This window comes from Vespula vulgaris, chromosome 1 (assembly GCF_905475345.1).
Source record: "Vespula vulgaris chromosome 1, iyVesVulg1.1, whole genome shotgun sequence".
Lineage (NCBI taxonomy): Eukaryota > Metazoa > Arthropoda > Insecta > Hymenoptera > Vespidae > Vespula > Vespula vulgaris.
In genome coordinates, this window is record NC_066586.1 from 18,718,983 (window position 1) to 18,745,409 (window position 26,427).

The 26,427-nt window shown below is 35.7% G+C and overlaps 2 protein-coding genes across 3 annotated transcripts in view; both read left to right on the plus strand.

Moving 5' to 3' along the window:
• Positions 1-26,427, plus strand: part of LOC127070439 (disks large 1 tumor suppressor protein) — a 461,967-nt gene that overhangs the window by 102,730 nt on the left and 332,810 nt on the right. The window lies entirely within an intron of this gene.
• LOC127070634 (elongation of very long chain fatty acids protein F-like) lies at positions 168-1,495 on the plus strand. 2 transcript variants are annotated; one of them, XM_051008842.1, is made up of 3 exons: positions 168-287; positions 526-777; positions 869-1,495. In XM_051008842.1, exons 1-3 carry the CDS (start codon positions 284-286, stop codon positions 910-912), a joined length of 300 nt encoding a protein of 99 aa, XP_050864799.1. In that variant the 5' UTR covers positions 168-283; the 3' UTR covers positions 913-1,495. The 2 variants fall into 2 exon arrangements, with proteins under 2 accessions (XP_050864799.1, XP_050864808.1); XM_051008851.1 differs by having other exon boundaries at positions 526-754; positions 869-1,487.

A 26,427-nucleotide genomic window follows, 5' to 3' on the forward strand; every position in this document is an offset into this window, starting at 1 on the left:
TTCAAACCTACCTACCGAAAGGTTTGATTCTATTTCTCGTAATGTTGTGTGTGGTTTTCTAATAATAGTGTTCGTGCGTCTTGAATAAAAATTATGACTTAGTAGTGGGGTTGACATAAACTATACTAACGAGTAATCATTCTCATTTGTTGCAAAAGCGTTTAAATCGTTACTTCATTCGGTTCTTTCTTATCTCTTCGGTCGGTAGTACATTTTCTATTACAATTCTTTGAAACTACGCAGTGAGAAGTGAATTGAGCAGTACGTTTTTTGCTCGTGTAAAATGGGTATGTTGAATAAACTCTTTAATTATATCGTATTAGTCGGAGGTAAATCATATCATTACATTTACGTAAAGAAAAGTGGAATGTTCCAAAAATCGACGCATTTATCGTTTTTTATTCATTTTATCGATTGATGATATTAACGAAGCATTCCTTTACCTTTAAAATATATTCAATAAAAATCTAACCGAAGGAGATTAGAGATTAAAATGAATAATTGTCCAAAATAATTTATTTTCAGATCCACGAGTCAAAGATTGGGTATTATCTAATCCATCGGTAGTCATTTCTATTCTCTTTTCATATCTCTATTTCGTCCTCGTTTGTGGTCCGCGATTTATGAAAAATAGACAGCCGTATTCGTTGAAAACATTTATAAGATGTTACGATATTTTTCAAATGATTGGTTTACCACGTTGTCAATATTTTGCGAACCTATCGTTTATAGTACAGATCCTGCTGATATGGAGGTATCACTTGAAATTGATTTCAAGTATTTATTTATTCTGATCATAGAAAAAATTTATAATTAATTTAAAAATAATATCATTATGGATAACAAATGTTTTTTTTTTTTTACGTAGATGTTACGTGGCTGCTGGTGAACGTACTTAACAAAATTTGTTGACCTAATAGAAACAAGAATGTTATTGTACTCCGAAAGAAAGATAGTCAAATTTCATTTCTGCATTTGTACTACCATGTTTCAACCATATGAATTAGTTGGATTTTTGGAAAACATTACGTAATTAAAATGGCTAGTTTTATTTTATATATTATTTTCACATTAGTGAATTGTAGAGTTTACGTATTGATGTACACCTATTATTTTCTTAATGCATATGCCTCAAGTGTCAAAAAGGTTAGTACATCGGTATAAATTCTTACTTGATAATTATTCAAAAGATGAGTGTCAGAATTATAGGTTCTCATTGGAATGAATTTTAAGTAGAATACCGAGCATATTTATAATGTTTCCGATTTTATAATCTAAACAAGTATAATTCGTAATATTGATTCGTCACTCTACGCAATCGTTATCATCGAACGGTGATATTTCCAAAATTCCTAATCCTCTGATGATTATTAATTTTCTTATTAATTTTATATTATTTTAGAATTTCTACGAGAAGAACTATATAATTAAAAAAAAACGACATAGAATTAATAAAGATATATAACATTTATATATACGAAATTTTACTTTCGACAATTATTCACTTGTATTGACGAATATTAATAACGTAAAAGTTGGTCCTTTCTTATAAATCTGTTTTAACTATTAATCAAACGATTGGTCACCAAATTTTTTATAAATTTTATAAAAATCAATTTCGTTTTTTTTTTTTTTTTTTTCTTTATCTATTTCTTCGTTTAAATACATATCCGTCAATATATATATATACCAGTCAATACTCAAAATTTCCAGCTCTTATTATATCTCGTTAATACAATGTTAATCGTATTAAAGTCGAATCATTAAATAGTCATCTATCGAAATAAAGTAATCGTATCATCTAATAAATGTCTATATAAAATGAAATATAGCTTTCTAATGAAATGTTCGAACCTTGACAGAAAGTATTGGGAAAGTAGTCAATGTCAAGTTTGATTGAAATCAAAATGACAGGAAGATGTACGCTTTTAATGTTTTACATAATGTCTTTTTAAAACGTGCCAAGTTTTTTTTTTTAAATACGCTTGTGTAAAGAAATTAAAATAATTCCAACCACGATTATTTATAACCACGGTATTTTTTTTTATCTTTTTTCAACTCTTGCCATTATATATTCATTTGTAATATTCGCTTTATGCTCTCTCTCTTTCTCTCTCTCTCTCTCTCTCTCTCTTTTTTCTTTTCTTGCTTATAATGATTACGATGTAATTTATAATTAACAATAATCTGAAATATGCAATTGGAACGAGCTCTGATAGAATATATAATAAATAATCATCAATTGGAATATGCATATGCATGAAAGCCATAATAAACTTTTGACGCAATAACATGATCGATTCTTTTTCCTGTTAGTTGTTATTCTTTGTGTATATGTACGTGTGCACGAGCACGTGTTAAAAATTCAGCAACGTCATTCTCGAATGTCGAAATGTTAATTATATTTATTATCATAGAGCTAACGAAAGCGGTATTAATGTCAGTTCGCCTTTTTTTATTACAAAATAACTTGTTTCTTCCTCGTTTGAATTTTTCCGATAGTTACTACATCGCTTATTACTATTCATTTGACTATATCTTTTTTTTTTCCTTCTTTTTTTTTTTAAACCGCATTTTTTACCCATGCTAACACGGATGTATTAAATAAATTTTTCTCTCTTTTTTTTTTTTGTTTTATTATTATTCCACATGAAATTCGACGATGAGTGATATAATTATTTTATTACTGTTTAAGAAAAAAAGTCAATCTTTAAGAAAGATCGACGTATTCATTATAGATTTCATTCTTGCCTTTGTATCATACATTATACATTCATCCTTGATTCATGCACTTTGTAAAGTATTACACCGATGAAAGAATTAGTTGTCTGCCTGTAATAAATCGTAGTATTCACGAAATAATGTATATTTATTATTTTCTTAATTCATTTGATCGATATGTCGAAAAAATCGTCAAATAAAAGTCGTCAATATAAATTTGTATTTATCATCATTGAAATTCTAAATATTAGATTTAGAAATTCTTTCGTCAGTATAAACTTTAAATAAGATATTAAATATATCGTCGTTTTTTTTTTTTATTTAAATAGAATTCATAATATCGATATCTTTCGTTTTGCGACGTCCTGTTCTTTCTACGATATTTATTAATCTTTTGATCATTATAATATTATAATTTTTCTAAGAAAGACTATTTATTATGACAAGAAAGAAAAAAGAAAGAAGAAAAGAAACGATAACAGAATTAATTAAAATGTAAAATATCATAATTTATCCGCATAAACAGGTACGTTGATTCAAAAATAGATTTTCATTTGAATGATAGACGAAAAATATTTTTAAAAACAGAAGAAAAAATTAACAAGAGAATACGAAACGTTTGAGTGGAACTTTAAATTTATCGATTTTCTGGATAAAAGATATATATACTAATTCATTATCGTTTTCACTTAATTCGTGAATACAAAATTATGATAACATTTGATTGACAATATTTGATTGATTTAAAAATCTAATGAATTATCTATTGTATTATAAATCGACAGAGATTCGAAGAATTTAATGGAATAAATTTTGATAAAAATAGGTCGTGTTCTCTCGAGGACTTACCAGTTAGGATAACGAGCAGCTCCTCTCCTAAACGCCATGAACCGTATTTTAATACACACACACATACACATACACACATATACACACACACGTGTATATTTATATTCTTATCGCTTCGTATTTGGTTGATTTGCGGGAAATATTGAAGATATTGAAGTTCCGACGTTTCGAAACATAGTGACGAAGGAAATAGTCACAGATCGAAATTTTGTCGTTAGTTTAAGTCAAGATTCTATTTGTACTCTAATGAATGTGACCTTTAAACTGTTTCATGATGGTCTCTGTATATATATACATAAAAATCAATAGTAACAGTATGAGCTTCGTCTCTTTCATTTTCAAATTGTATGAGACACAACAATACAAAACATATTTTTCAAGGAAAAATTTCGAAATATTTCTCAGACACCGTTCGCGATAACAATTAATTCAGACGTGTGTTACTCTCAAATGAATTTGTTCAGCCAGATCTTGTCCCAAAGATGAAACGAATAATTTAAATCAGTAATCAGGATTTTACGAATTTTTGAAAGAGCTTTGTTTTCCGTTGCAGAACGTTTATCGCAAAAAAAAAAGAAAGAAAAAAGAATGCTTTATGTTTTTTTTTCTTTCCTTCTTTGTTCTTTTGGGAATGACTTATGTATAAAAAAAAAAAAGGCATCTAGAATCTAAATTAGTATCTTCTCTTCGGTGTAATTAATATCTCTTATGCGTTCAAAATAGAATTAATCTAATTTACTCGAACAAAGTGATACACCAATGGCAACATCTAATTGTGCCGAGGTTATATGAAAATTTTATTTCAAATAAAAACTATTTTTTTCTTTTTTTTTTTTAATATTTTATCATGATTACAAACGAAACGGATTACTCGACATAATTCCATGAAATATTTACAAGTCCGTAAACATTTCATAGAATTTAAAGTGGCAGTGATGTAGACTAGATATTCGATTAACAGAGAAGAAAAGACCATTTAAGGAGAGTTTACCTGTTGAATGTAACGTACGGTGCAACGATGACAAAATTACGTTAATGCACTAGAAATAAACGATATCTGAACGGAGTATGTGGTCGTTAAATGGATCCTCCTTCGTTTCTCAAGAATATCTTTCGTGGTTTTTCTTTAGACCGTTTCTGAAAACACGAGCATGGATGTATAAATGGCATAAAAAGAGAGAAAGAGAAAGAGAGAGAGAGAGAGAGAGAGAGAGAGAGAGAGAGAGAAAAGATGGTAATATCACGAATAGACGACACGATTCCATACATTCATTATATTCGTTAGTATGTTTAGTCTTCAACGCTACTACCTATGCTTTTGTTCGATGTTACGTGTTCGTAGTCTGAAAACAATTCCTTCTCTCTCTCTCTCTCTCTCTCTCTCTCTTTCGTACGTTACTACCTTATGCGACCGTAAGTGGAAGATAACGAATGGACGGTTTCGTAGTTACGTATGTATTGTCCCTCTACTATCTCTCTCTCTCTCTCCCTCTCATTCTCACTCTCTTTCTCTTTCTCTCTTTCTCGTTCGTTCATTTTATCTCTAAACAAAATAGAGACAACATGTCGGACTGGTACTTTCAAATTTTCTCCTCTGGTATACCCTCTTTGGTTTCATTTTAGCTTTACGCGTATTTACGTTCGATCGTGTGGAACGGCGAAAGAATATCCCTAGGTGAAATAGGCAACAGAAAAAGAATTTAGAAGTATAGTTAAAATCCGTGAGGATTTCGCGTTTTTCGCGACGAAAAAGTTTTTCATTCGGACTCGTAACAGCGGATTATTGATTCCCGTTAAAATCACACACGAACGGAAACTAGTTACTAGGGGTTTACGTTAAATACCCTACTGTTTTAGATGGTCCCATATTTTTCTGTCTTCTTTCTTTCTTTCTTTCATTCGTTTTTTTTATTTTTTTATTTTTATTTTTTTTTCTCTTTCCTTTTCATTTCTTCTTCTTCTCGTTTACGTTTATCATCGATCGTAGAAAAATAATTCGGATCACGGCATGATCTATAATTTTAGCCTTCTCCTTGATGACACGATTATTCTCATCCATGATCTATAACTCGTTTTCAACCGTCCAATATTGTTTTCAACTTTTATCAACTGGCGGTAATCAGGATTATGGGATAAAACAAATCCTTCAAGTTGCCAAAAGGATGTATCGAGAACCTTTAGTTGACGGTACTTCGTGCGAGGAGAGACCACCGAGGCTTAAACTCTGGCTTTTCGGAAGCCTCTGTCTACAGTAAATTTCGCATGAGAGATCACGACGAGTAATTCGCAGAGTTACTCTAGAACAGTAATATCATTTAAACCGTTTACCGAGTTTTATTGGTAAAAATTTTCGATTAAAAGAGATTCGATTTGTTTAAACGGCTTACCGGGAGATAGTAGAAATAACAGCAGGCGTTTGATATCGAATATAATTTTTATATTTATCGGCTTTTCACGCAGCTAAAAGAAAATTTGTTAATCGAGCATGAGGAAGGATGAAACGGTGGGGGGAGGGTGTATAGGTGGGGCAAGAAAAACGAAATATTGGCAAAGTTCGCCTCGATCCCTTGCTTTTTCTGATAAAGTAGGTAAGAGGGGTAACACAGCCAGTGACTCTCTGTCGACTCTTCGGCCTTTAACCCTCCTACCGCACCCCTATCCGCACGCTAAGTGCTGCAATTTATTTTATTACTTCGTGTCTTTGTTCGAAACTCTGTCCGTTCTCTTTTCCCCATCCCTGGTGAAAACAGCGGTTTCGAAGGTAATTTGCACCGAGTTGTAACCAAGGTGTGTGAATTTCTGTCGGTGTAGCCAGACCTTCGTTTCGATTTATTAGATTCTGGAAAAAAATAAATAGAAAGAAGAAGAGAGAAGAGAGAGAGAGAGAGAGAGAGAGAAGCAACATTCTATTTTATTATTTTTTAAATGATCTTTGACGAATAAATTGCAATCGCATATCTGCTTTTTCTTAAAATCAGATATTCTCGCAATGTCAACGATTAGTTGGTGCTGATAAAACGACATTATTACAATATTTTATCTTTTTTTTCCCCTTTTTCTCCTTTTTTTCTCTTTTACTTCGCTTTTTTTTTGTTTTTTACTTTTACCTTACCATCGGAGCTTCTTTTTTATACGTCGTTAAAGTCGAAGAATACGCCAAAGTAGTTTCCGAAAGAAGAATTTCAGCGATTATGGTAACGAGAATGCGTAATGTAAAACTATGCGCAAGTATAAATAAAACGTTGTAATATCTACGTCTAATACTTAGAAATTTCAAAGTGAGGTACCGGACGTTGTATATATTTAATAAATATGTGATTTGTCGTAGGGTTACAATCGAAACGATTGTAAATTCAAAAAAAAAAAAATGTATGGAAATAAATCTACATGTGAAAAAAATGATGGGTTCGAAGACATTGAAAGAAAAATCGTTCGGTGAATCAATAGGTGAGAGAGAGAGAGGAGGAAGAAGAGGGGGAATTATATCGACAATTTTTTCCTTCTCTCTCTCTCTCTCTCTCTCTCTCTCTCTCTCTCTCTCTCTCTCTCTCTCGTTCTCTCTCTCTCTGTCACCTTCTTTGAACGAACGTTCGACATGTGCCGAAAATCGTAATAGGGTGGTAGCCTCGTATTCGGAGAGGAGAGGAGAAGAAAGGAGTGGGGAGGGGGGAGAAGAGAAGAAGGACACAAGTTTGGCTTTACGGAATTTCAGGAGCATTTTGTCTTTGAAGGATACCAACGTGGAAGAACAAACGGGCGAGAACACGAAACAATTACGAGCTCAGACGGTGCAGAAAGCGGTTCGGATCGCCAATGGACCGTGAGGGGTAGCAGGTTTGGGATGGTGGTGGGAGAATGATGAAGGAAGGGGAGAGTCGAAGAAGAAGAGAGAGAGAGAGAGAGAGAGAGAGAGAGAGAGAGAAGGAGGAAGAGAGCTGTGTTAGAGAGATGAAGAGGAGATTGGAAGGAGGAATCGAGAGATACTGGTGGTCGAACCAGAAAGAGAGAGAGAGAGAGAGAAAGAGAAGGAGAAAGAGAAAGAGAAAGACAGAGAAAGACAGAGAAAGACGGAGAAAGACAGAGAGAAAGAGAGAGAGAGAGAGAGATAGGAGTAGGGAAGGAGAAGTTGTGAAACACAGTCAGTCTGGTGAATCCTATAGCACGGTAGGGTGAAGGTGGATGGGCGAAGGGTGGGTGAAACGCAGGCCGGCGTTTGCGCCGCCGGAGGGTGGATGTGCTACCAAAGAGGGTAGCGGAGGTGGGGAGTTAGCTGGAGAAGAGAGAGAGAGAGAGAGAGAGAGAGAGAGTGAGAGAGAGAGAGGGAAAGGCGTGGAATTGGAGGAGGCAGTAGTAGTCAGTGGCTCGCCGCGCGCCACTACGATCACCGTCGGACTTTGCGTTGAGATTTTCCACTTGTTTCCCGTTAGACGAGTAGACAAAAAGGGAGCTAGCTATTTAATGGATTGTTTTAGCAAGACTGCTAGTGTATTTTTTGTTTTTTGTCTATCTTGCCTTGACTAACACGAGTTTTCTATCGAAATCATTTTCTGGTTGTTCGTGTTCGAGGGACATGTTACGTGATGAGTGTTCGATTTGGATTCATGATGGTTGGATGATGTGCTGTGGATAATGTTGGATAAAGTTTCATGCCCTTGGATGTAGTAGTTTTATCGTATACTTTTGCGTGAATCGTTCTCGTGTTTTTCCCCTTTTTTCCTCCTCTTTTCTCTTCTTTTCTTTTTTCGCTCGTTCGTTCTTTCGTTTCTTTTCTTTCCTTTTTTCTTTTTTTCTTTCGGTACGTCTCTTCTTTTTTCCCCTTTGCTTTGCCTACCCTTCTTATTATTTTCTTTTCTTTCGTCTTTTTTGTTTGTTTCCTTAGCTTCCTTCTTCTCTTTCCACATGTGATATTCTAACCGTTCTTTTGATCCCTCTGTACGTGTTTTCTAAAATGGAACAGAGAAAGAAACAGAGAGAGAAATAGAAAGAGAGAGAGAGAGAGAGAAAGAGACAGAAAAGGAAAGGAGTTAACGGAGTACTTTGTTTAAAGCTCGTATTTTATTTTCCCATCTCCTCGTGCTCTCTACGTATGATTTAGCGAGTACATTACTCGCCGACGATACGTATATATCGTCACGTACAGATTCGATGACGTATAAAGGAAGTCGGAGAAGATAGTGGTCGTGGTGGTAGGTCGGTGGTGCCAAACGAGTTTCGAACGACCGCATCCATCTGGTAAAAGCGTCGTTTAAAAATAAAAAAAAAATTAAAGAAATTAAAAAAAAAAAAAAAAGGAAAAAAGAAAAAAAGAGAAGAAGGATTTCCAAAGACGTGTTAATATTATAGAAAAGGATTCACGCAAAAATCGCGTGTATTATTTATTATTTATCTTTTCTTTTTTTTTCATTCTTTCTTTCTTCCCGTCCTCCTTATTTTATTTTTTCGACGTGCGAGAAATAACTTTCTTACCTTACCCGTAATTATTTTTACGAGTTGAGTTAGGGACTTAAGCTCTGGTCCCACTTAACTTCGAGTTATATCAAGAATAATCTGGATTTATACAGGATCCGGAGCTGTGCAGTGTGTTGTTTTGCATATTGGATTCGGCTCGCGTCGTTCGACGCCCTCTCACCGTATATTTCGTTCGGGTTCGCTCGTTAAACGGGAAACGAGCGTGCAGGATTCAGCACGCGAATGCTAATTCCCGTGGAGAATAATCGAAGAGCTGTGAATTTCGTAGGATATTTCAAGCGAACTGTGTGCCCGTGTTTGTGAGAGATAGAGATAGAGATAGACATAGAGACAGAAACAGAAACAGAGAAAAAAAGAAAGAGAGGAAGAAAGAAAAAAAAAAGGAAAAAAGAAAGGAACAAAGAGATGGTGAAAGTTCGAAGAAATGGTGAAAAACGAGCTTCGAAAGGACGAAGAGAAGGACGATGAAACCGGAAGGTTTTAGTGTTCGACGATCGAACGAATGGACTATCGAGAAAGTGGTGCATTTTAGACTTTATTTATTTATTTATTTATTCATTCGTTTACTTTCCCATCCAATTTACCGTGCGGTTGTATTAGTGAAATAGTGATTACCATTCTTCTCGGCGTTTCGTATAGGAATCATCTCGGATAGCCGACGAAGGTAACGTAATAAAGTGTTGGAGCTTTAGAGAAGGAAAAAAAAAGAAAAAGAAAAAAAAAAGAAAAAAGAGGAGGAAAAAGAAAAGACAAAAAAGGAAAGGAAGAAAGCAAAGAAGAAAAGACAAAAAAGAAACGGAAAGGGAAAAGAAAAGAATAGAAAAATAACACCGGAGAATTTTTCTTCCCCTCATCTCGCGTTTATTAACGTCCGACGATCTCTCCTTCGAGTTCGAATTTTTACAGCTACGATAGTTCCTAACAAGTAGTTAAACCGCTGGCACTCGTCATTCCGGGTTTAGGAGAGTAGTAATCGAGAGAGATAAGCTTTCGAAAATATATAAGTTCTTTCGTCGATCACGTGGAATTACGAAAATCCCTGAATTGCCGATAAAAATATTGCGTTCGTTCAAAGCGTCGATATTCTTGTACATCGTAAATAAAAAGCACGTTGTAATCTTAAGTTCGTAAAAGGGCATCGAAAGTAAATCGTAGAAGGAGTGAACTTTCTCTCTTTTTTCTATTTTATTTTATTTTTTTTTTAAACGAGGGATATGAGATCTTTGTCGGTAGCTTTTCGATCGGAGATTTTTGAAGTGTCAAAAAGAGATAAGAGAGAGAGGGAGAGAGGGAGAGGGAGAGAGGGAGAGGGAGAGAGAGAGATACTGTATAAACTGATATAAACCAAAGTTCATCTCGTCTCTCTCTCTCTCTCTCTCTCCCTTTCTTTCTATTTTCCGCAGTCATTTTTAATCCTCAATATTTTTCATTTTCAATGAAGAGCTCGTAATCGGAGAACGTTTAAGGTCAAAATCCACAAAGAATTCTATGCAACTGTTTCTTCGATCCCTCTCCATTAAACACTTTCATCGTGATCTCGAGACTCTCTCTCTATCTCTCTCTTTCTCTTTCTCTTTATCTTTCACTTTCTCTTTTTTATCTATTTTTCCCTCTCAATCTCTCGATCTCGACCATCCTCGATAGCAAGCGATCCATTAATCTAACCTTTGCTTCCTTCGAGTCAACAAATCGTTCTCCGTTATCGCAAGCGCGTTCACCAATAAAGCAAATTTCGATTTCTACTGAACCCTTTTCTCTCATTTGTCATCAGCCCTTTTTTTTATCTCTCTTTCTCTCTTTCCATCTATATCTCTCGTTCTTTCTCTATCGAATGAATCGAACGGAAGTAGAGGAGGACTCGTCGTCGTCGTCGTCGTCGTCGTCGTCGTCGTCGTCGTCGTCGTCGTCGTCGTCGTCGTTGGTTTTCTATCGATCGGAAGCACACACGTACAGAGAGTATTTTCGCGCATTTCCGCGTGCTACCTCGAAATCTTGTCGTGGTACGCGATCGAGCGAACGAAAACGATTCGTTGGACACGATTGCCCTGGTGTTACGACTTTTATGGACGAGCCACGCGGTAGGACGAGTTGCACGAATAAATTGCAAATGCTAGCAATAAAACAAAAAGAAAGAAGAGAAAGAGAAAGAGAAAGAGAGAGAGAGAGAGAGAGAGAGAGAGAAGTGACGATTGTGATGGTTCTAGCGTTAGCTTTACCGTTGTCGTTGCTATCGCTATTGATGGTGAGATGGTTCCGATGTCAATGGTAATGGTAGGAATGAATGGAAGATATACGAGCGAGACCGCATTGGTTTGGCAAAGTTAACGCTTGACATTACGTAGCCGAGTATTGTATGTAGAAAGAAAGAAAAAAACAGAGAGAGAGAGAGAGAGAGAGAAGGAAGAAGTAGAGAAACGAGCACAGCTCGTAAAAATGATGTCGCGGGTTGCTTCTTTTATTAACTCCCTACGACATCGAGGTCGAGGGTCGAAGTACTTAATAAGGTTGTAACAAGGACACGGCCCTTCTTTCTTTTTTTTTTCTTTTTCTTTCTTTTTTCTCTCTCTTTTCACCGATCTCACACCTGTCATATCCTATTGAATATTCTATTTCTTTCTCTATCTCATATTCGCAACATTTGCATCATCCGAAAGTAAATTTTTCTTATTACTTTGTAATAGTTTTTTCTGTATTTCTTCTCTCTCTCTCTCTCTCTCTCTCTCTCTCTCTCTTTCGTTTTTTTAAAAGCTCGAAAAGAAAGAAGTGTTATGAAAATTTTTCTTGAAAAGTTGTACGTCCTAAAAGGGGTATCTACTTTTAGAAAATTTCTCTTGGAAAAGGAATTGGACATATCCTTTTATTTTTATATTTTTTTGTTTCGCTTTTTCTCTCCATCCTTCGTCGTCAACATCAACGACATAGTCTAGACCTAACCACACATGTATCAATATGATTACTACCAATCATGCTCAAGGCAATGCAGCTTCGCGGGAAAGTGAGTGAATCAATACCATCGTTAACGAGCGCACTATGATCGAACAGGCACTAGCTAGATAGTACTAGACAAACAGAGCTACGTATTGAACTAGGATAGCATCTGTGTAATATATGATCATCGTAGTTTCCTCTGGTTATTTGAGAGTATTAATATATTTGAAGATCGAACGAACGACAGAAAGAGAGAAGGATAACGAAGGATGTATAAAAAAAGATTCATCGTTTTTCAAATTTGATTCTTTTCTTCTTTCTTTTCTATTATTATCATCATTACTCCTTTTTTTTCATAGATCATATATTATTCGAGATAATTCCATTGCTTTTCATAGCGATAAAATAAAAGTCGGATCTCTTATAAACGTATAATAAAACTCTTTAAACGTTTGAAATAAAAATGTTTTCTTGTTAGACTTTTAACCTCGTACGGGAATAATGGACAATGTCGATTACTTCATTCGAACCAATATCACTCTTTCTCTCTCTCTCTCTCTCTCTCTCTCTCTATATATATATATATATATATATATATATATTTTTTTTTTTTTCTCTTTTTCTCTTTTTCTTTTTTTAACTTATTCGAGTTTAGCCGTGTCTCATTTTCTTTTGGTCGTTCTCTTATCTCAACACTTATACACACACACACACACACACACACACATATATCGTACAATCGTACATAATACTGTACATAATTCTATGTTCAAAAGAGAATACATGCAAGACAAGAAATAATTTCATCGGACAGTCAGTCGCAAATGTGCAATCGAAATCCTGTTTGACACGAGAGAGTCTCTCATTTCGCTAATATGTAAATCGCTGAAGGCCAACGATTCCCTTTCCTCTACGTTTCTACAAACAGTCCTTTGTATTGTCCAAGTAGGTATATCAGCCAGCTCGTCGAATTGCGAAAACGATTCGTTCGTTTAATACCATCAATCTCTTCTCGTCCTTCGTCGTCCTAATTTATTTCTTAAAATAGTTCAAAATAGAACAGAAAATGTTATCATTCCTTTGCAACAATTTTTATCATTATCATATTACAATTATCGTAACGTGTTGTCGCTATGTTTGGTTTTGTTGTCATTGGGGAAAATGACAAAACAAAAGAAAAAAAAATATAAAGAAAGAAAGAAAGAAAGGAAGGAAGGAAGAAAGAAGGAAAGAAAAAAAAATAATTGGAAAATTTTGATCCGTTAAATTCGAAGTTGTTACGCTATCTCGTTAGTTCGGAATCGAGCTTAGTCGTGGTCAGTAAGGTTGAATAAAGGGAAGAGGAAGGGAGTTCTCGTTTGTATGCACCGTGGTACTTTAATGGTCCTTCATTATCATTCCTAGGGGAAAAAGAAAGGATAGGAAAGGTCTTTCGTGTTCGTGGAGCTTCATAATCGACTTTGTCGCGTTATTCCAAACGTCTTTCTCCTCTCTCTTTCCTTCTCCTTCTCTTTTAGCTGTTAGATTGGGATGAGGGGAATCTCGACCGTGAAGAAAAAGGAAAGAAAACTTAAGAGAGAGAAAGAGAGAGAGAGAGAGAGAGAGAGTAGTGAACGAAGGTGGTAACAAATTTACAAAGTTAACTCGACAAATTTCACGGGCAACGCGACTAGAAGATCTAGGGGAGATTTGCAAATTCGAACTTGCGTCGCTCAAGTTTGAACCAAAGGAGGAGAAGACTGTAATTATTCTTACTGGAATCTCGAGACTGATTACAATAGCCTCGCGTACTTCTAATTTAACTCGATCTTACTCAAAGAGTAAAAGACCTTTTTCATGTCGCTTTTCTTCCCTTCTCAGTTTCTCTTGTTCTTCTCGTTCTTCTTCTTCTTCCTCTTCCCTACTCTTTTCTTCAAATCTAAAATCGGGCGAGAAATGATGTCTCCTTTTTCAATTAGTCGAGGAAACGCCATACGATTTTCAACTGGCTTACGAGTACTCGTTAATTGCGAGCACCGACACGTATACGTGTATGACGTACATATATGTGCGTATGTGTATATATATATGTGTGTGTGTGTATGAAAAGTTACATATATGTATATGCTGGACCCGGTGCTACTCGACTTCAGTCATTTTTAATAGCTTTGTGCTCGTTGCAGAAAAAAAAGAGCGTGTGAGTGAGAGACGGAGATAGACAGACAGGCAGACAGCAGAGAGAGAGAGAAAGAGAGAGAGAGAGAGAGAGAGAGAGAGAGGGAGGAAAACGTTTGAAAAGGCCGTATAATATCGCATGGGGGCACGTTTCTTCTCCTCGAAAGTATGTGTATGTATATATGTATATGTATATGTGTGTATGAAAGAGAGAGAGAGAGAGAGAAAGAGATACATACGCGTCTCCTCACCATGGCTCGTTTTTCAACGCGTTATACGAATCGATATTTCCGCTCGTGCGAAAACTCCGCAGTTTCCAACGTAAAAAAAGAAAAAGAAATATAAAAAAAATAAAATACAGAAAAGAAAAAAGAAAAAAGAAAAAAACGAAAAGAAAAGAAAAGAAAGGGAGGAAAACCGTACGAAACGCGACGCATTAGTCTCCTTCCTTTTTTACTTTTCTCTCGAATTAACAGCCCTAGACGTTTTCTTCTGTTCTCTCTCTTTTTTTTTTCCTATTTTTCTCGAGAAGAAAGAAAGAGAGAGAGAGAGAGAGAGAGAGAGAGGATTTAGCCTGGTACTCGTGCACGAGTCACGTAGTTGCGATTTATGACGGGAAATCTGTCCTAATATTGCTATCGATTGGTGGTCATTAACGGGGGAGATTCTGTCGACACGACCGCAATCCGGACGACGAGCTGAGCCGATGATTCGCTCCTTTCGTTTGTCGACGACATTTACTACGTACATTACGGTGCGTGCGTATTGTATCGTATCGTATCGTATCGTATCGTATCGTATCGTATCGTATCGTATTGTATTGTATCGTATGGTATGGTATGGTATGGTATGGTATTCTATCCCGATTAATTATAACGAAGATTCCAATCGAGTTCCGATCGATTTTTGTTTGATCGATCGAACGTTATTATTGATATTATTATTATTATTATTATTATTATTATTATTATTATTATTATTATTATTATTATTATTATTATTATTATTTTCATTGATAGCTAAAACGAAAGAAAGGGTAAAGCATCTACGTTCGCACGAGGATCTAAATATTCACCGTGTACCGGAGATATGTATTATCTACGGTAGGATTGAAAAATTATTCGACGGAGCTTCGTTTTGTTATTAAATCATTGTTTCAATATTTGCTTCGAGATCGATCCGGGAAATCGGACACCCCCCAGTATTTATATTAATTTCGATCCTCGCGAATAACGTCGCTCGTCGATATACGCGAGAAGATATATTCGCTTGTGCCAACGTGATATAATATCCGACACGAAATTAGCATCTCCAGGATGAAATGGCAATATATGCACGAAGATACGTACACCGGATAACGGAGAAGAAAAATAATGGGATGTGTTAGGTGAACTTAAGCGAGGAGAAGATACGAGACGTATAGACTTCGGATAATATATATATATATATATATATATATATATATATATATATATATATATATATATATGGTGTGTGTACGAGTATTTGCCGCGAGACGTATTTCGCGCCTTGACGATATCCAAATGAAATTAGGAGTTTCGTTACTATGCTTCCAAGGTAACGAGACTCTGTTATTTGTCAAGAAGTACATAACGACGTAGTTCCTTGTTGTTTCCGATACCTAACGACGATTCCATTCTCTAGATACGTTTCTTCGTACATTACACCGAACGAATCAAAGATGCCTTTTTTTCTTTCCTTTCTCTTTCTTTTTCTCTTTTTTTAAATTTTTAGAAAAAAGAGAAAACGAAGGAAAAGAGAAAGTTGTTAACTGCGTAGTTCTCTTCTCTCCCTCTCTCTCTCTCTCTCTCTCTCTCTCTCTCTCTCTCTCTCTCTCTCTCTCTCTCTTTCTTTACATATACAAAGAAACAAAAAAGATATCCTTCAAGATGTACACAAAGAGTAGTTATTACTTTGTTCAACCAGTTGGAACAAACATGGATGTGTTTGCGTTGTCGTCTTCCCTTCTGCCCGACTTTCTATACCTTTCTCGTAAGATAGAAGAGGGAACTAAATATAGAAAAAAAAAAGAAAGAAAGAAAGAAAAGAAAAGAAAAAGAACATATGTATGTAGCGAAACATCTATTAGAGTCGATCGTTCGGTCAACATACGACAAGTATCTCGTTCGTCTGAATTTATATGATAAAATCAATAAATATCACCCGTAAACGTGTGTATCTATCTATGCATATATGTATGTATTTACGTATGTATGTATAAGTCGATTAATATTTATCTTTTTCGTAATATATATTCCATTTCGTAAACGCCAGAGATTTCGATGTTCGCTCCGGTAAATTCCTTTGCTCGAGGCAACCTATTCGGGCATAGGAGAAACGACGTCTTCAGTTACCATTTCTCAAGGGTACACCCAACATCGTTTCTCTTCTCTCTGACCTTTTCATCTTTATTCTCTATCTCTCTCTCTCTCTCTCTCTCTCTCTCTCTCTCTCTCTCTCTCTCTCTCTCTCTCTCTCTCTCCTTTTGTCTTTTTTTTCGTCTTCTTCCTCTTCTTCTTCTTCTTTTTTCTTCTTTTTCATTTTTCCTTCCTTTTTTTCCCTCCCACTTCCTCCTACATTTTTTTTATTCTTTTTTTTCCTTTTTACTTTTAATATCCTTTCCTCTTCCTTTCGTTTATTTTCTCTTCGCCACTTCGTCTCCCCGTGCACGTGCCATTTGTCTTTTCTCCTCGTCCCTCGTACACGATACAAAATGACTCTTTGATCATTCGTTCTGAAGAATATTTGTTTCCTTTTTTTTCTTCTTCTTCGTGTTCTCTTTTCTTTTCTTCTCTTTTAGTTTTGTTTTCGTTTTTCGTTCTCTCCCTCTCTCTCTCTCTCTCTCTCTCTCTTCTTCTTTTTTATTTTTTATTTTTTATTTTCCAACGTCCCTCTCGGCGACAATACATTCGATTTTCGGGCAAACCGCAAGATAGACTGCCGGTGGAAAACGATTTGTGCCATTCGTTTGATCGTACGTTCCTTCTTTCTCTCTCTCTCTTTTTTTTTTTTTGGTTTCGTTTTTTTTCCTTCTCTTGTCTTTTCGCACCACTCGCCGCAAAAATCGATTCGTACCGCGTTGTGTCCAGTTTGAAACGCGTTTCGTGTCGAGATTATCGAGTTGTACATACGATCGACGAAATCCATATTGAACTGTTAAATTCTCAGCTATAATAGCGTTCCCACAGTGGAGACACACCTGACGCGCATAGAATTAATGGCCGAGCATGAATTATACTTTGTGTTTCGGGATTAACGCATCTTCGTTTGACGAATGAACGAATGTATTATATTTGAGCAAAGATATTTTTCTTTTCTGTTTTTTACTTTTTTTTTCTTCTTTCATTTTTATTCGCAAACGAAAAGAAAAGGAAAAAGAAAAAAGGGAAATGTAGGATTTTTTGACGAAGGAATATTTTTTACTTTTTCTTCTTTTCTTTTTTCTTTCCCTTTTGCAATTTATAATATTTCAAGCTTTCTTATGATAATATATGTATATACGTATGTAATGTATTATATATATATATATGTATGTATGTATGTATCTCGATCATATAAATTCGTTGGAAACAGCCGCCAAGGCTCGATGTTCTAGCTCGTATTCGCGACTCTACGTCAATAGGCATACGTTTAACGACGTCGTAAAACACAGAACGCGGTACGTTTACGTAGAGGTAGTGGTTAAAGAGAAAGAGGTTAGTCTCGTAAAAAAAAATCATAAAATTTTTTCTCTATCCCATGGAAAGGAAAGAGTCGTGCTTTCAAGGTAATTGTTAAAGCCGCTCGATAGACGTTCCTTTCCGTTTGAATTTCAACGGATATATGCGGTTGAGTAAAATTTCAGAGAAATTTTTTCGCAATTGATACACATACGTAAAATATATATTTGTATATATATATATACATAATAAATATATAAAAGTAAAAATATAGAATAAAAAACGATGGAAAAGTAGAGATAAATGTGAAAAGTAGGAGATTAATAATCTATTAATTAAGCACGATTAAGAATAACACGACATCTAATATCCTTTATTCAAACCTAAACTATAAATTTATTTCTTTTAAGGTCGATCTAAGAAGATCTCATAAATTATATGGTAACACGTCGAGTGCCAATTATCTCGTTCAAACGCTTCGAAGAGAATAAATATTTTCTCACGTGTAATATAACCAAAGAATCCCCTCGATGAAGGGAGAATGAAAAAGAGAGAGAGAGAGAGAGAGCGAATGCACATCTAAGCGTCTCGAAATCCAGGATTTTATCGTGGTTAATTAAATTTTGAAGGGGTGTTGCCGCGCGACTAATGGTAAAATATAATAGCCAGGAGCTTTCGTTGGTCGAACAAGGTAAAAGATGGAGGAAGAGAGTAGGTTAAAGTAGGGAAAGTAAGGGAAGCCTTATAGGAGGTCGAGCATCCCAGCAGATAACAGCGGTCACTTAACGTAGAAAGTTTAAGGTACATTATACCGCCATTATCGTCGCCAGGCCGTTCTCTTAATTCTACATGGAAACTGGTGCTCCCTTTAGGTTTGGTAGTGGCGAAATAACGGGCTCGAGGGTGAGCCCGGGCACCGGAATGATTTACGTTTTGACTTCTCAACGAGGCGAGGCTAACTCGATCTTCGTGTCACGTAGAAGAAAGGACGAGTGAAACGGTTCGCAAAAAACAGAGAGAGAGAGAGAGAGAGAGAGAAAGAATATTCTTTTTATTCTTGTATTTTTTCCCCTTCTTCCTTTGTTTCTTGTCTTTTTGTTTTCTTTTTGTTTACTTCATTTTCTTCTCTGTTCGTTTTTTCCTTTTTCTTTCTTTTCCGTAATTCTTTTTCTTCTAATTTTCTTTTCTTTTTTTTTTTTTTTTTTTTTTTAAATTTTCCTCTTCAACTGCGTGTGAATTAATTAATTCGTTCAAAGTTAAAAATACACGTGCCGCAATGCAATGCCACGTGATACGTTGATAGACGTTCAAAGTCATTTATTTTACAAGAGCAAAATTTCGGTTGGTGAGGCTCGCAACGAATCACTTATTCCTAGCCACGGTCTCGTCGACGATATAAAAGCCATCGAAACGCTCGCGGATTAATCATTCCGTCCGAAAGGCAATTAATTTTCCAGTGTATTTAGCGAATGGAGAGTAATTTGGCTTGCGTATATAATGGCTGACCGTGCACCGACCTACGATCCTGGAGACAGGAACGTTGGGACACTGCGTCATTAATTAATTTTCCCCTCTAAGACTTACGTAAATAACGACTGTGATCTTCGATTTTATTCGACGATAATAACAATAATTTTCTACGGTTGATATATGATATTTTCTTCTGTTAGTCTTAACGAAGGAGGCTCTCAAAAAAAAAGAAAGAAAAAAAAATCAGAAATTTCTTTTTCAATCTTTTCTTTTCTCTTTTTATCGTTCCCCTTTTATCGAACACCCTTGTCAGAATTATAGATTACGATAAGAAAGAATGGAACGAGATTACAAAGGATCGTAAAAGGTAAAAATAAGGGTGGTTATGAAGGGAAAGCGGAAACGCACGTGTCCTGTCGTTCCTTCGATGTAGATCGTGCTTTAGTAGCGCGTATAACGACACGAAGAGGGTTGGTACCATTTTAGGGTGTTGGTTGAACGTTGACGACAACAACGTTGACGACGACGACAACGTTGACGACGACGACAACGACGACAACGACGACGACGATGACGACGACGATGACGATGACGATGACGACGAAGACGATGCTATCTCATTGTAATTCGACCCCTATCCTGTGGGTTATCCTCGGACGTAGTGCCCACAGGCATTTATCCTCACTATGATACGGTAAATTGGTGTCCCGCATATACGAAACTCACTTGTGTTTGCTTCCTCGTTCGTCCTACGTTCGCCCTTCTAGTAGTACGTACACGTACGCTCTCACACAAACACGTAGAACCATCCAGACACGCACGTAAACACGTACGCAGACACGCACTGTCTGTTCTATCATCGTCTTTCCCGAGTCTCTTCTCTCGAGCCACACAGTTCGCCATCTTTAATCACCTTAGTAAATATTCCAAATTGGAATCCTGAGAGCGACCACCGAGTTGCACGAGCATCTTCTCGTATCTCTTGTCTCGTGTCTCTAACTTTGACGAAAGCTCCCTAAAATATATATATATATATATATAATATAAAATAAAAATATATATATATTTTATCTATATATTTATATTTTATATTATATACATATATTATATAGTACACATTTGTGTAATTTATTATTCATTCTACAAGATTTGTTTAACTTCGAACATAAGATTTAAAAGATAAGAATAATTGTAGAGATAAAAATTTCTTCTCCCTTTTTCTTTTCCTTTCTTTTTCTTCTCCTTCTCTTCTTTCATCGAGTTTATCGATCCGATCCGATCAAAGTACCCTGTCATGTGACTACCATTCGCGAGTATCTGTAAGATTGTTCTCTACTTGTGCCGATGTCCGATCATTCGTAAATCGTTCTACTTGTTCTTTACCATCGACAAGAACGTGAACTATGATATATCCGCTTTGGATTTTGGAAGATCGATGCGGATTGAACGTGAGATTGGATTCCCCTTAAATTGCACCATTCGAATGGAGAGTAAATCGTTTCTGAGAAGCGATCGTTGGTGTTAGATATCGGGATGCGCTTCGACGCGCCCTTACGGTCTATGTTTCTCAAGGGGAAAACTTCGTGGAAAAGCAAAAAGAGGAAATAATGGAAGCAGGAAAAACGCGTAGGTACGTCGTATCACTCGAATAAGGTATTTTCATTTCCCGTGAGGAAGGATCCCATTGCACTTTATAAATTCTCCATTCTTCGTTCGATGGAAAATTATTAACGTCCTTATTTCGAACGTTATCCTATCGAAAAAAAAAATATATATATATATACATATTCTGTAAAGCAATAAGAGTATTATTCAGTCATATTAAAATAAAATATTTCCAAGGATTAATACCTTCAATTTTGTATATCATAATCGTACGTATACGACGACAACTCGGATATTCAGTTAGTTTTATTTTTTTTTTTTTTTGTTATATATTTTCTGTATATTTTAAATACCTACGATATCTGTGAGATGACTCTTTCGTTAGTTTTTATTTTTTAATTGAATATGTGTATATATATATTTATACTTCGAAGGAGATTAAGGAACTAATCTAAAATCTCTTCGTAAGAGCTTTTCGTCGTTAAACTTCGTAAAAATTCATGAGTATCTTATTTCACGTGTTTTCCGTCCATAAGCCGATAACCCTACGTGAAAGATATTATTGACCCATTATATAAGAGCTCACACCATCCTCGTTAATGAATTTTCCTGGCTTCAACGGGAACAATGCATGCCGATAAGTTTACCGATAGGTACGATACCTCTCAACGTGATCGTGTCCCGGCAATTCGACGGTAAACTTTGAGAATGTTATGCCTCTGCTCTTTCTTGTTGTCGTCGTTGTACGATGTCCAACGATTTTCCGATCTTTCAGATAATAGAATTTAATAAGGATCATGTACTATATATAATCTTTTGACGTTTCTCATTTCACGGGTTTAAAGAAAATAATATGAGAGATAGACACGTTTGTCGAGCTCTCTTTCAATTCTTTATTCTTCGACTACGTTGTTAGTTTTTCGATAGAGTAAAAAAGAAAAACAAATTAAAAAGAAAAAAGAGAAAAGAAACAGAAAATTTTTATGTATGTCGGTGAGCGTTTTTCAAATTGATTCTTTAAAATTCATTCAACGTTATTACGTTATTCTCCAATATTCTCCAGTAACATTAAGTATCCAGTAGGATAGGTACATTAAAGAGATTCTTAAGTAGAACATCGAGCTTTGTTACGGAGAGTTAACGCGTTTATTGAACTCGGATTACGAATCCTATTGTATGCTCGAACGTACTACTATCTTCGTACCCTTGGGTACCAATGAAATTAGAATACCACGTGTGTTTCGTGATATCGCAGGGATAGAGAAATCGCCACCATAGTCGTCGACGTTCCACATACAACATATACGATATATATACGTATAAATTTACACATACATATAAAACATATATATACATATATATTATATATATATAAAGGAGAAACTGGTACGGTCGGTTCTCGCATCTGTCGGTTCGACGTATAACCCATAGACTCCATAGAGATTTCGTATGCAGCTACAGTCCTTGTGTTTCCAGAGCTAGTTCCATTTGAAACACATGGCTTTGGTTGACCCTATCTACTCCCACCTCACTTCTATCTCCCTATTCCCCCTATCACCCATCTTCATCCCACATCGTATCCTCTTCTAGGATGATCGAAATTTTAGCGTTACCGCTTGACGACGTTGAAGCTTTAGCTTCGTATCTACTCGTAATTACTTCGAAGCGATACACCTGTTCTTCCATTTGCTCCATTTACTGACCTTAACATAAATTCGAGATGGATACATTATTAACTCGAGAAAATCATTTAACGGTATATATTCGTAAGAAATATTATTATTAATAAGGAATATGAATTCTTATTTCTACCCTTTTTTTTCTCTCTCTTTCTCTTTCTCTCTTTCTTTTTATACGAGTTATCCTCTACGTACGAAGATTCATAAACTAAGAAAATGACGATTGATCGAACAATTTACAAGTAACACAATGTGAACATTCAATACAATCGATCTTCATTTTCTCTATTTTCAATACTGTCTTACCAAAAGAAATTTCCGAAGTAGAGTAAGTACGTCTAACGTAAAAAGACATAGTCTCCTTTGAGTAACTCGATGCATCCCATCGAATCGGACGTGTCCTTGGTTTCCTTCGGTATTTCTCTGTTTCCTGTATCTCCTTTTTCTCGTTTCTTTTTTCTTGTTCGTTCGTTCGTTCGTTCGTTCGTTCGTTTGTTTGTTTTTTTCCATTTTGTTTTTTTCGTTTCTTTTTCCATTCGTTCGCTTACTTCTTCCTTTTCATTCCTCTTCCTTACAAGAGAAAACGGAAAAGAAACCGAGCGAGCTAGATGTCGCTCGTATCACTTTACCCTCTCTATTTCTTTTTTTTTTCTTTTTCTTTTTCTTTTGTCTGTACCACGTTAGCCAGTTATTCCTCGTTCCTTTGTTTCTCTTCTTTCTCACGACCTTTTACATTCTCCCTTAACGTCGTAGTTTACGTATATACTTTCGAAAGTTGACAAAATAAAGTAAACTTTATGGTAGGACGATGATATTTATATGTGTCTGTCTGTTCCACGCATGCCGTTGTTCTTGCTGTCTTATCCGCGAATTTTTAGAGTAGATATATATATATATATATATATATATATATGTATATATAAATATAAATCTACATATATGTATATATATTGTTACTGTTCTTGGAGAGAAGATTCATAGAGAAGAAGAGTCACAGAAAGATAGAAAAGATGAATACTTACACAACATATAATGGTGTAGTAATACGTATGCCTGATCGTCCGAAACGAATAAAAAAAAAAAAGAAAAGAAAAAGGGTGAAAAAAAAAAAGAGAAAATACAAAAGACTCAAGACTTTGGAGACGTCTCTCGGCGTCTCTCGAGGATTATCTTTTCTTCCTTTGTCGAGTATCGTTAAAGATAATGATATCCTCGTCGATCATTATACTCCCGAACGGATGTAATGTATATATCTTAACGGATAATAAAAAACGGGGTCGTCGATGTGAAATTTATTCGTCTAAATTCTTTCGATAGTTTTCATAAAAAGATTCGATGAAAAAAATGTATTAAAAATACAAACAATACAAAAATTGAAGAAACAAACGAAAACAATCGAGAAGGACAGAGAGAGAAAGAACGGTGATAGAGAGGGGATAAATTTGACACGTCGACAATGGATTTATTAAAGCACAGAGACATTTTTTCGTACGAATTTTGTTACTTCCGTTCATTGTTCACACGGAGGAACGATGTATCTCTTTTCAGTCTAGTAAATCCATTGACAGGGAGATTCGCAGGTCGCGTTAGATGATACTTCTAGTTTCGGTGAAGCTCGTGACCTCTCGTGACCTCACCATTCATGCCTGCCAGTACATAGGTAAATGTCTTTTTTTTCTTTTCTGTTTTTCCTTTCTTTTTTCTTTCGCTCTTTTTTTTTTCTTTTTTGTTTTTCGTTCCGGTCACCAATCGAATTCGTTGATACACACGCGTTGATCCATGAGTTATGCAGATTTCATTACGATCGTCTCAATGTCCGAGGGGTATTCTCTGTAATAAATCGATAGTATCGATGAGAATGGGTAAAAATTCTTGGAAATCGAATCTTTTTCTGTTTCGATCGCAAATCAAATTTCATGTCGTTAGAGAAGTATTAGGGATAGAGATAGATAGATAGATGGATGGATGGATGGATGGATGGATGGATAGATGAATGGATGGATAGATGGATAGGTAGATAGATAGAAAGAGAGATAGAGATAGAAAGAGTGAGTAGCAGACCCGAATGAAACGAAAGAAGGTACATAGCTCGGTCGATTGATCGAGCTTCGTAGAGTTTGGTTTTTCTTCTGTAGAAAATGCATCTCACGTAGACGGAATAGTCGTTGAATTATTGATAAAAATGCGGAAGCACTTAAGGGATCGACGTCCGAGTACTTAACGTTCTACTTTGCTTTTTGAGTAGATATTTGATAACGTTTACGAATACGATATTATATATCTATAGGGATATATTATTTGAGATTTTTATTTAATTCGCGGATTAAGAAAAGGAAAAAAGGAAAAGAGGAAAGAAAAGAAAGAGGAAAGGAAAGTGGAAGAGCGATAGGAAGATAAAGAAAAATCGAGTCTCTTTTAATATTTAAATCTGGGGAGGAGAAAAAAAGAAAAAAGAAAGAAAGAAACGTTCGCTCGGAATTTCGAATAAAAAATTGAAATCAATTGAAATCGAGTCGAGTGCAACGCAATATTCGATCGATCGTGTTATACTATTTTTGTGTGTCTGTATTGATACGTTTAGATGCACCTAGGACAGACGTAAAAATTTAACAGAGGTATTTCGCGGTAGCACGACGACAACGACAACGACAACGACAACGACAACGACAACGACAATGACAATGACAACGACGAGGACGAGGACGAGAACGAGAGCGAAAACGAAAACGGCTACGACGATGAGAACGACGAAACGTTGCGACACACCTGTATGCATTTATATCTGTTCGAACTGGTCGCTCTGACGATAACGGATGTCCTACGAGCGGATGTATCGAGCGTAACGATCGCGTTCGTTCGAAGCGTCGTTTTCGAACGACGCGACGCCACTGACAAAACGGTAGCAATGGTGAATCGTGTTCGAATGTTGCAGCTGTTGGGCGTGGAAGTTGACGAGATTGTCCAACGGGAGAAACGATGAAGATGGCGGCTAAACCCATCGAGATGATATTTTGACGAGTAGTAAATGTCAAATACTATGGTTGCCTGCCTAGTTGGTTGGCTGGTTGGTTGGCTGGTTGGTTAGTTGGTTAGAATAATCGAGCTGCCGCACTCGGCAGAATTAACTCTTACATCATTCGCGAACAAGATGGACCGTTCCGACGTAACTACGATCGCTATTAATTTCTAAATCTTGATTATATCGATGACGACATTTGATTATCTAATCATTCTCTTTGCTCTTTTATTTTTTGTTATTTTGTATTTTTCTGTTATCTTCCTTAAGTAAACATTCTTTGATTCGTTTTGTTCGTTCTCAAAATCACGACGCTATATTTCATGTGGTTTCGATCGTAAAGATAGATTCTAAGAAGTTACAATCATATCTCGTTACAGAAAGAACAAACTATGATCGTTCGTTGCACCGAGATCGTTCGATCGTCCGACGTGTTCGAAGTTTTTTCACACGTATGAAAGTTCACCGAGTAGAAAAATATCGATCTTCGATAGACGCCTCGCAACCACCGACGGTATCATAACCGAGTTACTTGTCCGAGTTACGAGCTACGTGACGCGAGAGGGAAAGTTTCTTACATCGTTATACTCAGCTCTGTTATAGAGCTGATAAAATTCTAAAAGAAGGAAACGATATTGCTTCTATGATGCAACCTAATGATTCTCTGTAATAAGTCCAAGTAAAGATCGATCTTACTTTTTCATTTTTTATCTTTTATATATATATATATATATATATATATATATAAAATTTTTATATACATATTTTTTGTATATATAATTTTTTTATATAAATATATATATATATATACAATATATAATATCAATATTACAAAATTTCTCTTCTTGGTTCTTAA